The sequence below is a fragment of the Panthera leo genome, chromosome A3, assembly GCF_018350215.1.
Source record: "Panthera leo isolate Ple1 chromosome A3, P.leo_Ple1_pat1.1, whole genome shotgun sequence".
Classification (NCBI taxonomy): domain Eukaryota; kingdom Metazoa; phylum Chordata; class Mammalia; order Carnivora; family Felidae; genus Panthera; species Panthera leo.
The window spans coordinates 113,718,498-113,730,754 of record NC_056681.1 but is presented as its reverse complement, the minus strand read 5'-3'; the positions used below and the strand labels follow the sequence as shown (position 1 = coordinate 113,730,754).

The 12,257-nt window shown below is 34.7% G+C and overlaps 1 protein-coding gene across 1 annotated transcript in view; it reads left to right on the top strand.

Moving 5' to 3' along the window:
* YIPF4 (Yip1 domain family member 4) overlaps window positions 1-4,658 on the top strand; it is a 28,909-nt gene extending 24,251 nt beyond the window's left edge. Inside the window, exons 5-6 of the mRNA XM_042933290.1 lie at window positions 419-532; window positions 4,261-4,658. Of these exons, the coding sequence (XP_042789224.1) occupies window positions 419-532; window positions 4,261-4,398 (252 nt within the window). The 3' untranslated portion in view covers window positions 4,399-4,658. The remainder of the gene's footprint in view (window positions 1-418; window positions 533-4,260) is intronic.
* The last annotated feature ends 7,599 nt before the right edge of the window (window positions 4,659-12,257 follow it).

Sequence of the window (12,257 nt, the reverse complement as noted above, 5' to 3'; positions counted from 1 at the left end):
TAAGGCATATAATACTTCATGATTTTTTTTTTAAGATTTATTTTTTTAGAGAGAGAGCACGAGCTGGGGAGGAAAGGGTTGGGGGCAGGGAGAGAGAGAGAGAAGAGAGAAGAGAGAAGAGAGAAGAGAGAAGAGAGAAGAGAGAGAGAGAGAGAGAGAGAGATTCCTAAGCAGCCTCCACATTCAGCGCAGAGCCCAGTGTAGGGCGTGATCCCATGACTCTGGGATTATGACCTGAGAGGAAATCAAGAGTCAGGTGCTCAACCAACTGAACCACCCAGATGCCCTGATACTTGTTGATTTCTTCTTAAGTCTCACATTTATGAAAGTACAACAATAAATATGTGATGTTCAATAGTAATTAAAATAATTTACCTTGATTTCTATGATATTTATTTAAAATTTTGAAAATTCACAGGTTGCATATGGCCAAGTTCTTGGAGTTATAGGATATTCACTACTTCCTCTCATTGTTATAGCCCCTATACTTCTGGTGGTTGGATCATTTGAAGTGGTATCTACACTTATAAAAGTAAGTAGTGTATATCATAAAAATTAACTATATTCCAATAACAAAAGTATACTAGTTCTCTGCCTCAGAATATTGTAGTCTGTACCTATCAAACATTTGTAAGTGTTTGGAACAGTGATCTTAGTCATTGATTTTACCAATTGTGTTTCTTTTATTTTCTCATTTTAATCACCAGAAATTATAATGTATGTCTAGGGAGGAGTAAAGAACAAAGAGCAAATCAGGATACAGGATATTACACTCAGATAAATTTTTTATTTAAAAAAAAAACATTTTTTTAACGTTTATTTATTTTTGAGACAGAGAGAGACAGAGCATGAACAGGGGAGGGGCAGAGAGAGAGGGAGACACAGAATCTGAAACAGGCTCCAGGCTCTGAGCTGTCAGCACAGAGCCTGACGCGGGGCTCGAACTCACGGACCGTGAGACCATAACCTGAGCTGAAGTCAGGCGCTTAACCGACCAAGCCACCCAGGCACCCCTCAGATAAATTTTTTAATGTTGAATTTTTCTTCTCTGTGTTTGTTTGTTTGTTTGTTTGTTTGTTTTTGGTCTTTTCCATAACCTTTATTTATTTTTATTTATTTTTAATTTATTTATTGTTTAATTTACATCCAAGTTAGTTAGCATATGGTGCAGCAATGATTTCAGGAGTAGATTCCTTAATGCCCCTTACCAATTTAGACCATCCTCTCTCCCGCAATCCCTCCAGCAACCCTCTGTTCTCTGTATTTGAGTCTTTTATGTTTTGTGTCCCTCCCTGTTTTTATATTATTTTTGCTTCCCTTCCCTTATGCTCATCTGTTTTGTATCTTAAATTCCTCATATGAGTGAGGTCATACTATATTTGTGTTTCTCTAATTTTACTTCGCATAATACCCTCTAGTTCCATCCCCATAGCTGCAAATGGCTCTTCTCTGTGTTTATAATACAACTTCATAGGAGTTAGATTTTGTGGGTGACTTATATTTAAGATTTTACCAGACATTTATTTAATAACTGGTACTCCTATTTGAATAATAACTCCCTTATCAAATATGAAAGACATGGTTGTAATAAATTGGCTTTTCTCTGTTGCAGAGATCAGCACTTCTTTATGCTGTGTTAAATTTACATTAACATAAATGCATATTAAACATTTACTGATAATATTAAGTATTAAGTAGTAAGATAACCTAAATTTTGAACAACTTTGGGAAATAAATGCTTAGCACATGTATTTATATTACACAATGAATGTAATTTTTTTCTTTATGAGAGAATACAGAACTTTTTTCTTTTTTTTAATGTTTATTTTTGAGAGAATGTGAGCAGGGGTGGAGGTGGGGCAGAGAGCCGCTTGAAGTGGGCTCCAGTCTCCGTGCTGTCAGCACAGAGCCTGTTGTGGGGCTTGAATTCAATGAACTGTGAGATCGTGACCTGAGCCGAAGTCAGACGCTTAACTGACTGAGCCACCCAGGTGCCCCAAAAATACAGAACTTCTTAAGACTACCACTTTCAGAACTGCCATTATGTAGCCTTCACATTAAAGTATTTGTTTTTAAGTACAGCCAATTAATTTTTATGACATTTGGTTTTATTTAAAGTCCCTTACTAATTCTAATATATGGGAGAAAAGATTCCTTTTAGAATTGGCTAACTACAGGGTAATAATGAGATATAAGTATTAGGTATTGAGAAGAGTAGAGATTTTGGAACCAATTAGTTCTAAATTCGAATTCTGGTTCTTCCACTTATTTGCTACCCGCTTGGGGCTATACCTTTTCTTATCCTCCTCTGCAAATTGGGAATCTTGACAACTGTTTTTTAGGGCTCATTATCAAAATGGTAAAGTATTTATGCTTGGCACAGAGAAGACACTCAATTAGTAGTTGTTATTACAAATATTATAAAAGAATATTTTGAGAACATCTTTGTATATTAGAACTACTTGATCACTTTAGAGACCAAGTACCAGATCATTCTTCTCTCTGCCTTCTAATCCTGAAATCTTTTTTTTTTAATTGGCATTATCAGCACTTAATTTAAAAGTCTTACAGTACAGAAGCTAGCCCCATTGCTGACATGTAATTATCTAGCTTTAGTGAACGTACCACTTTACTGAATCATTCAGGATCTTTCTTGCTTGTGTGTTGTTTTAACTTGGGTTAAAGCCTGTTTGAATACTTCTAAGACTACTCCCAAAATTGCTAAAACTGTGTGTCTTCTGGTCACTTTTAGTAATCAAGTTCAATTGAAAGTTGGTGTTTAGCATTCTGTATGCAATTTATGAATGTATTATTATGAACCGGAAAGTCTTTTGTCATTAAAATTTTAGGATACAATTGTTTTAAACTTCAGATTTTTCTTTCCCCAGTTTTTTTTCCTAATTGTTTAATCTTCTGTTTGTAGTGAGCCATTGTATGTTTGTTTCCAAGTCCAAGATTTATGGAGAAATATGTTGCAAAACTCTTATCATTTAAATCTCATTAGAATACAGTTCAATCTACAAGCATTATTTTTTTAACATTAAATCTCTGTAATTCTTACCAATCTTTAACTATTTACTTATAACAAAAAAATGTATGACATACAAATGCAATTTGATCATAATCTTATTTGATATATTTCCCTATACTTTTCTGAAAATCTAAAATATTTTGTAGCTTTTTGTTTTAGTTTAAAAAGAACAGTAGAAAACCGGACCATCTCAAATACATTTTCAGGCTGTCGGTATTTATTTTTGACCTCTCTACCAGTGGTTCTCAAGGACGATTTTGCCTCCCAAGGACATTTGGCAATGTCTGGAGACATATGGGGTGTCACAAACGATGTTGGGAGTGGAATCTTACTAGTATGTCATGGGTCGAGGGCAGGGATTCTGCTAAAAATCCTGTCATGCACAGGACAGCTTCCCATAACAATTATCCAGCTCCAAAATGTCAGTAGTACAAGGTTGAGATATCCTGCCCTGTGCCAAGTCCTTTTCTATCATAGTTTCTCTGATTTCTACCCTTGAAGTTCTTCCTTTAATTTTATTCTATAAAATGCCGTTAGCAACTACATCAGTAAGTGTTCTATAAGTTTCCAGTGGAAATAACTTAAAATTTGGTACACGTATAATCTGAAAAGCACAGTACATTGTATTTAATTAAACTCTTGACCAAACTGTTATTTTTTCCTCCTTTTTATTTAACCCCATACTTTTACCTATTTCTGGGAAAATGCTGTTCTATTTCATAAACATTGTGTAAAATTTTGGCTTAGTCTGTTTTCCTACTTCTTAGAAGAAAAAACAGGAAAAAATTTACTTTGTAATGAAATTAATTTTCTTTCAGCACATTTCTTTCAGTTGGCCAAATTTCTTTCAGTTGGCCAAAAGTTGCCTTATCTTAAATCACCAGGGACACTGTTAAAAAGACTAATTAACAAAACCCTTTCCTGACGAGATTTTGATTTAGCAAGCTAGAGTGAATCCCCGGATTCTCTTTTTAATAGGCACTCCGAGTCATTCCTAGGATTAGACAAGTGTGATAACAAAAGACTTCATTTCCATACGTCAAGGAACAAAGCAAGGATAAACATTCTTAATAATAATCTTAAACATTAAGTTTTATTGTTTACCACAGTTGGTTGTCAGGGTTGTTTTAAGAAACTATTGTGAATGTTATTTTACTGTCTGATACCCAGAATGTTAATTGACTTGCTAATATGCTGCCTTTTGTCTTTTTTGTTTGTTTTTTTTAAAGCTGTTTGGTGTGTTTTGGGCTGCCTACAGTGCTGCTTCATTGTTAGTGGGTGAAGAATTCAAGACCAAAAAGCCTCTCCTGATTTATCCAATCTTTTTACTATACATTTATTTTTTGTCCTTATATACTGGGGTGTGATCTAAGTCATATATGAGTAGAAAAAGACGTTACATTTGTGTGTGTAGGCTGGGAACTCTTGCTGAGGGGATTAAAGAAATCCTGTTGCTGGTAAAATTTTACATGTTCCACATGTAAAGGCAGGTTGAAAGTCTTTTTAAAACAACATTTTTTTGTATTTAATTATTTGCAGTTATCTGGATTTTTTTTGGTCAGAATTCCGAATTCTGTTTGATTCTTCATATTCCAGTGAATAAAATTTAAAAGCATTGTGTTTTTAAGATTGTGTCAATATTCACCTAAAAACTTGTGCCAAAAACACCTGGAATGGTAATTATATTTCATTCAAAGGGTAAATATGGCAGCATCCTAATAATCTAAAAGCGCAATTTTTTCTTTAAAGGGTTTTCTCCTGCATTGCAGATCCTGTAGATATATATTTATATTTATACGTATATATTTATGAAATTATTCTTTTTATTCACAAAATATACTTCTGAATAGCCTAAAAATTGAGATATTTTCAATCTGATGCTTAACCTTTCTTTAATTTGGCCATTAATCTTTTATTTATAAATTCAGATTTGTTTTTTAAATTGTGTATAATTTTAAAAATCTCATACATGCTTCAGTATGTCCTTGTTAAGAGTCCTAATAACAACTAAAACTAATTTTTTAACAGTTGCTGCTGTAGATTTGGTTTTCTTGGTATGCTTTGAAAAACTATTTTTGAATGCCTAAATATCTGATTTCAGTTTATGTTTATCTTTCTGACCAAAGGAGCAGGAGGTATAATGGATATGGCATTATTAAAATTGTCAATATGTAGAGAAATAGTAATATTTATAGCATCAGAAATATTTTTAAGTGGTACTCCTAAGTCATAAAAGTTGCTGGAAAGAGACCTTTAAAATCTTGTGGTCTTGAATAATGTTATATGAAGTAGAAAAAAATAAAATGCTTCCCAGCTGTGTGTTTTGTTTTATAACACCTTGTCCTGTATTACTAAACAAGTATCAGGTACTCTAACAAATGTACAGTATTTGCTAAGGGAAATATTAAGAAATTTTAACTAGTGAAATTTTTGTTGCAAATTATTTCATATACCCTGGTGTATACTTTAGTTAATATAACTTTGTAAAGTAGATTAAATATTTTATTTATGTCCATAAAACAGCAAATGCCTGGTAACTATCAGCAAATTATATTATCCTTTCTGGTCTCAGCTGGAAGAGTTAACTGCTGTCCTCAATATGATACCATTCCTTTAACAACTTTATGCATCAGGAAATATCTAGCAACTCTGAAGCAAGTCTTCAAAGTACCAAACCCATCTCTCCTCCTTTCACTAAAAAAGGGAAAAAAAAAAAAAAAAAGGAAAAATTTATTTTAAGCTACAGGAAAAGGGTGGAGCTATCTTTGAGCCAGAATAATGTGAAAATTACATATGCTAATTTTTAAAAACAAGCTTAGGACAATAGATTGAAGCACCAGAGGCACAGAATTTCTGGAACCTAAAATAATATGAAGTTGTGAGGAAGGATCAATAGCTACAGAAGTAGCAACTGTAAAATAAACATTTGTCACACATAAGAAATTCCTGAGGTCACTACTTTGTTACAGTCAATTATTATATTTGATATTCATAGTGTTGACCCTGAATCTTCCCCCAAGAAGTTTGGGAGTTGGTCCCAGGGGGTAGAATTTTACTAAGCAGTACATTAAGCCATTTTGGGACCCATTCTATCAAAAACTGGTTTAATTTTTTTAACCTATCAGTTCTTTAAGATGTGAATGCAAAGTTTACGTATTGTATTGTGTTTATTCCCTAATGATGAAGATAAAATGAGGTATTTATGTTCTAAAAAGGTGTTTAAAAATAACAACATTTAATCATGAGAACGTCCGCTCTTTAGGGTATATGTAGGTACTATTTATCATGTTTCAAGCTCAACCAACATACTCATGGGCTAATGAGCAAAGTAGTTAAAACAGATTGTCAGTTTGGAAATGTAATTTGTAAATTTGTACAAGAGACATTACTGCTAACAATGATAAGCTGACCGTGATAATGTCCTTTCCTTGAATTTTTATATAATAATATTTTCTAAGTCATACTGATTTTAAATCATGATTCCAACTTAATTATTAGTTCATTAGTATTTTTAAAACAGAACTCGCCAGATAGTCTCTTCTAGTTGTGTGTGTGCGCGTGTGTGTGTTTTCAGTTGTAGCAATTGTGATGAATGTTAATCCTCAAAAGGAGAATTATGAGTAAATTATATTTACTTATATTTCAAATTGATTGTAAAATAATTGAAATTTGGATTAAAAATCAAAGTCTCTTTATAATTTTCATTGTATTAGAAAACAGTTTAGGAAGATTTGTAAAGTTTTATGAACCATTATTAAACTTGCTTATTTCCAAGGTCTATAAGACAGTTTTATATAATGGTGTGTGTTTCCAAAAAATTCCCCAAATATTAAAATGCTAATATAGAGTTCTAAATTAGTGAAAATTCGCATTGACTGAAAATAATGAGGTAGATATTTTTGTTTATTGTTTAAAATTCAGTCAATTTATTTTTTAAAATTACATTGTACTTAAACATTGAATAAAATAATGCTTCTACAACCTAATAAAAACAGAACATTTTTCATATTGAGCAAAACTAATTGAATATTTTAAGATGATTGTTATTTATTTATCTTTTACATTTTTATGCATATTTTAGCCAGTTTTAGGCTTTAGGAAATTGTGACACATTTTTAAGTTTTGTTATAATGTCTTCCATGTAATTCTTTTTTTTTTTTTCCTTCTTTTTTTATAGTGAACAAGTTGGGTTTGTTGTTTTGTTCTTTGCAGCAAAGGATGACAACACACGTCATAGGCTTGTATTAATATAATTCTTTCTGGTTGCATGGCATGGCAGTCTGAAATAAGTCTTGATAGAACTAAAAATCACCCTCAGCGATTCTCTGCTCTGATAACATAAAATAATAGTGTTATTTTATTTTATTTTATTTTATTTTATTTTATTTTATTTTATTTTATTTATTTATTTATTTGAGACAGAGACAGAGCATGAGCAGGGGAGGGGCAGAGAGAGAGAGGGAGATATAGAATCTGAAGCAGGCTCCAGGCTCTGAGCCTTCAGCACAGAGACTGACGCGGGGCTCGAACTCACGGACTGTGAGATCATGACCTGAGCTGAAGTCAGACGCTTAACTGACTGAGCCACCCAGGTGCCCCAAAATAATAGTGTTTTGTCACCACCTTTCATAAATGGTTCTTGAAGGGAACCCTTGTGTTAACATCTTCCCTTTCACTACATTTTAATTTCCCTTTAGAAACTGAATTACAGATGCTTTATTTCTCATTTGTGTACTTTCCTAACAGTAGTATGTTTGAGAATCTGTTGCCATTTTGTAAATAAATCCCAAAATAAGATTTTGACCTTGATAAGGCTAGACAGTCTTCTGTCTCTGAACTTCAAATCATGATATCTTCTGAAGAAAGTTCCACTTGTGATTGTATTTTCTTTGTAACAAACTGGTATACATTTTAGACCCTACCTTTTCTCTATGGAGTGTAGTGGTCTGAAATTCAGAAATGAGAATATTCCCTGTTGAAGGCATATTATTAAGCAGGAAGCTTAAGGTTAGATTTCTCATTTGTAATTCTTTTGATATGCTGAGGTTGCATCTTGGAGGTTAATTAAAGGAAAGAATGTCAGGATGATTAAGATGGCATCAGTAAAATAATACCCAATTTTTCATTTTTGTGTTGGTAGTAACCGTAGTTTCAGCTTATTTTATGCAAAATATCCATGCGTTTTTACTTTGAAGATATGTGTAGTTTGCAAGTGCTTGAAAAAAATTCCTTAAACATCCCTTGTGGCTAGTTCAGTGGTATATTTGTGCTATCACTGAGATTTTTTAAAAGTTAGATATTGGTATGAAAAAATATTTTTATAAAGTATTTTGAACTTGTAATAGAGCATGTGAAGGTTATTAGTATAGTAGAGAAGTAAACTTTGCTATTTGTAATAATTTTCTTAACACTCGGAATATAAGTAAATTAGGTTTATCGAGAACAGATACCTTGGTTTTTCTATAATAGTTGCCACTGAGCAACTTTTATCAAATACAAGTGGATTGCTGCTATTCACATAATAAGTCCTCGTTGTTGAAGGTAAATGATTGAAATTATGTATTTTTGCTTGATTTTATAATGACCCTACTCACTTTTGTGGAATTAATCAGTTGCTATGTGAAGTATTACTTAAATAGGATGCACCATTTGATAAGGAAACACTCCATATGTTTTGTAATCCTTATACAGAATTATTTTCTCTTACTCTTATTCATGATGATGGGCCTAGGTGCTAAATCCCTCATATTCGATCTTCTTTGCCCCATGGGACTTAGGAAAATCTTTTGCCCAATAAAAATTTATTTTCAAAGGATGGTACTGGTGGTGGTCCCAAGAATAAAACATTCAAAAGAAATGGCATTTGAATTGGGTACCCTGAATATGAAGAGATAATAGATATCAATCAGGTATTTATTGCCCCCTCTTGTATGTGCTGGGTACTGTGGTAGGTACAAGGATACAGTGGTATGCAAAAACCACACATGCACACCCTAACTTTAATGAGCCAGTATTTTTGGAGAGTTTCACAAGTTGTAAAACAATTGCAACAAATAGAGAAATAAGAACTGTAGGTCTGCGGTAGCAAGAGAATGTATAATAGAAGAATTAGATGAGAAAAGCCTTCCCTTAGGCAATGATGCCTAAGGTATAATCTTAGGAGTAAGTAAAAGTTAACTAGGCAGAGGTGGGAGGGAAGACTATCCAGACAGAGGAAATAGTGGGTGTGTAGAAGTATATGAAAACCCGTTAGGCTGAAGTTTAGTAGGTTATGAAATTGAACAGGTTAAGTTGGCATTAGTCCGTACCTGACATTCCAAGCCATGTTTTCTTTGTCAGGGCTCTTGTTTAGAAGTACAGTACCAGAAACATGCTTTTAATACTAAAAGCCAAGATATGCAATTCTATTCTTGATTTTCCCCAGCAGAAATGCATGTTCATATGCCACAAGAGACATGTGCAAGGTACACAATAGCCAAAAATTGGAATCAGCATGTCCATGTATAACACAGTGGAGTGTTATCCAATGAAAATGAATGACTGGAGCCACGTGTAAGAACATGGAGAATTACACAAGTATTATGAGTGAACAAAGCAGACACCAAAGAACTTATACTGTGTTGCTCCCTTTGTGTGAAGTTCAAACACAGGCAAAATTGAGTGATGGTGTTTAGAGATACATATTGAGGTGCAAAGTTTTTTTTTAAACAGCTTTAATGATGTATATTACATGCCACAGAGTTCATCCATCATTGGTATACAGTTTGATAATTTTTATTAAGTTTGTCTAGTTGTACAACCACTACCACAATCCAATTGACAAAGTCATGTTTATAAAAAACAAGAAAGTGACCACTATAAAAGGTTAGTGGTTGGGGCGCCTGGGTGGCTCAGTCAGTTAAGAGTCCGACTTCAGCTCAGGTCATGACCTCACAGTTTGTGAGTTTGAACCCCACGTCAGGCTCTGTGCTGACAGCTCAGAGCCTGGAACCTGCTTCAGATTCTGTGTCTCCCTGTCTCTCTGACCCTCCCCCACTCACACTCTGTCTCTGTCTATCTCTCTCGAGAATATATAAACATTAAAAAAAAGGTTAGTGGTTATCCTTAATGGGAAGGGAGAAGGGTTGTATTTGGAAAGAGTCATAAGAAGGACTTTCATGGGTGTTTGGTTTTTATTAAGTCATTAAGCTGTATGTTTTATGTTTTTTTCTATATGTGTGTTATAATGTAGTCTTAATTTTTTTTTTTAAGTAGACTCCACACCCAGGGTGGAGCCCATTGCAGAGCTTGAACTCATGACCCTGAGATCAAGACCTGAGCTGAGATCAAGAGTTGGATGCTTAACTGACTGAGCCAGTCAGGCTCCCCTTAAAATCTTTTTTTAATTGTTCTAAACGGGTTACGTATCTAACATAGGTAAATTATCATTTTTCATCTTTTTTATTACTGTTATTCCTCCACTATAATGCAAGCTCCCTTGGGACAAGGACATTTTCTGACATGTTCATCAGTGTATCCCCAGTTTTTTTGAATGAATACATGAACCTGGTCATTGAGTCCTGAATTCAAATCCAAAGCCAGTGAATTTCAAAACCAGCAGCCTTAGCATTAGTCTTTCAGAGTGTTGAAGTTTAGTTGAAGTTAGGCAAGACCTTAGAGATGATCTAATGAGTATAATCATTTCTCATACAGATGAGGAAATTAGGCCTAAGAAAGGATTGTCTAAAATAACCCTGTTGTGGGTGCTTGGGCGGCTCAGTCAATTAAGTGTCCACCTCTTGATTTTGGCTCAGGGCATGATCTCACAGTTCATAGGTTTGAACCCCTCAAACCTTTGGGGCTCTATGCTGACATCGTAGAGCCTGCTCAAGATATTCTCTCTCTCTCTCTCTCTCTCTCTCTCTCTCTCTCTCTCTCTCCCTCTCTCCCTCCCTCCCTCCTTCTCTCTCTGCCCTTCCCCCACTCGAGCTTGCGCCCTCTCAAAATATAAATAAATAAACTTAAAAAGATTTAAAAATAAAATAACACTGTTCACCCACACAGTTAAGAGTTTAAGTCTCCAGGGGCAGCTGGTGGCGCAGTCAGTTGAGTGTCCAACTCTGGCTCAGGTCATGATCTCCCAGTTCCTGATTTCGAGCCCTGCATCAGGCTCGCTGCTGTCGCCTGTTAGCACAGAGCCAGCTTCAAATCCTCTGTACCCCTCTCTCTGCCCCTCCCCTGCTTGCACTCTCCAAATAAATAAATAAATATTAAAAGAAAAGAAAAGTGGGGCACCTGGGTCGCTCAGTCAGTTAAGCATTTGACTTTGGCTCAGGTCATGATCTCACGGTCCGTGAGTTCGAGCCCCGCGTCGGGCTCTGTGCTGACAGCTCAGAGCCTGGAGCCTGCTTCAGATTCTGTATCTCCCTCTCTCCAACCCTCCCCCATTCATGCTCTATCTCAAAAATAAATAAACATTAAAAAAATTTTTTTTTTTAAGTTTAAGTCTCCAAACTTCAAATCTAGTGTTCTTTTCATTATGATCTGGAATATCAGTGTTGCCACTCAACAACCTAGGTATAGTTGTCTTTTTTTTATCATAGTCCATTGTATAAATAATGGAAACATCTTTCCTTTGCTTTCCCTTTTAATCCTTCCTATTCCACTTTTTATTTTTTTTTAATTTTTTTTTTTTTTTTATATTTATTTATTTCTGAGACAGAGACAGAACATGAGCAGGGGAGGGACAGAAAGAAAGGGAGACACAGAATCAGAAGCAGGCTCCAGGCTCCGAGCTGTCAGCACCGAGCCCAACGTGGGGCTCGAACCCACAAACTGTGAGATCATGACCTGAGCCGAAGTCGGTCGCTCAACCGACTGAGCCACCCAGGCGCCCCTCCACTTTTTAAAGTCAATGTTAGTTTTAGGCTTTCAAGTATTGCACATTAATATTAAATAATAAAGCTCAAAGGGCTGTTGTCCTTTGGATTGTCCTAGTACTTGGTACACATTAGCTAATATATTAGCTATTGATAATACTGAAGTCATTTAGATCAATGAAAAAGGAGAGTTTCCAGAAATATACCCAATTATATATGAGATTAGTATATGATAAAGGTGGCATGTTAAATTGATAAAAGAAGATGAATTATTGGGGCACCTGGTTGACTCATTTGAAAGAGCATATGACTCAATCTTGGAGTTGTGAGTTCAAGCCCCATGTTGGGTGTATAGATAACTAACAAAA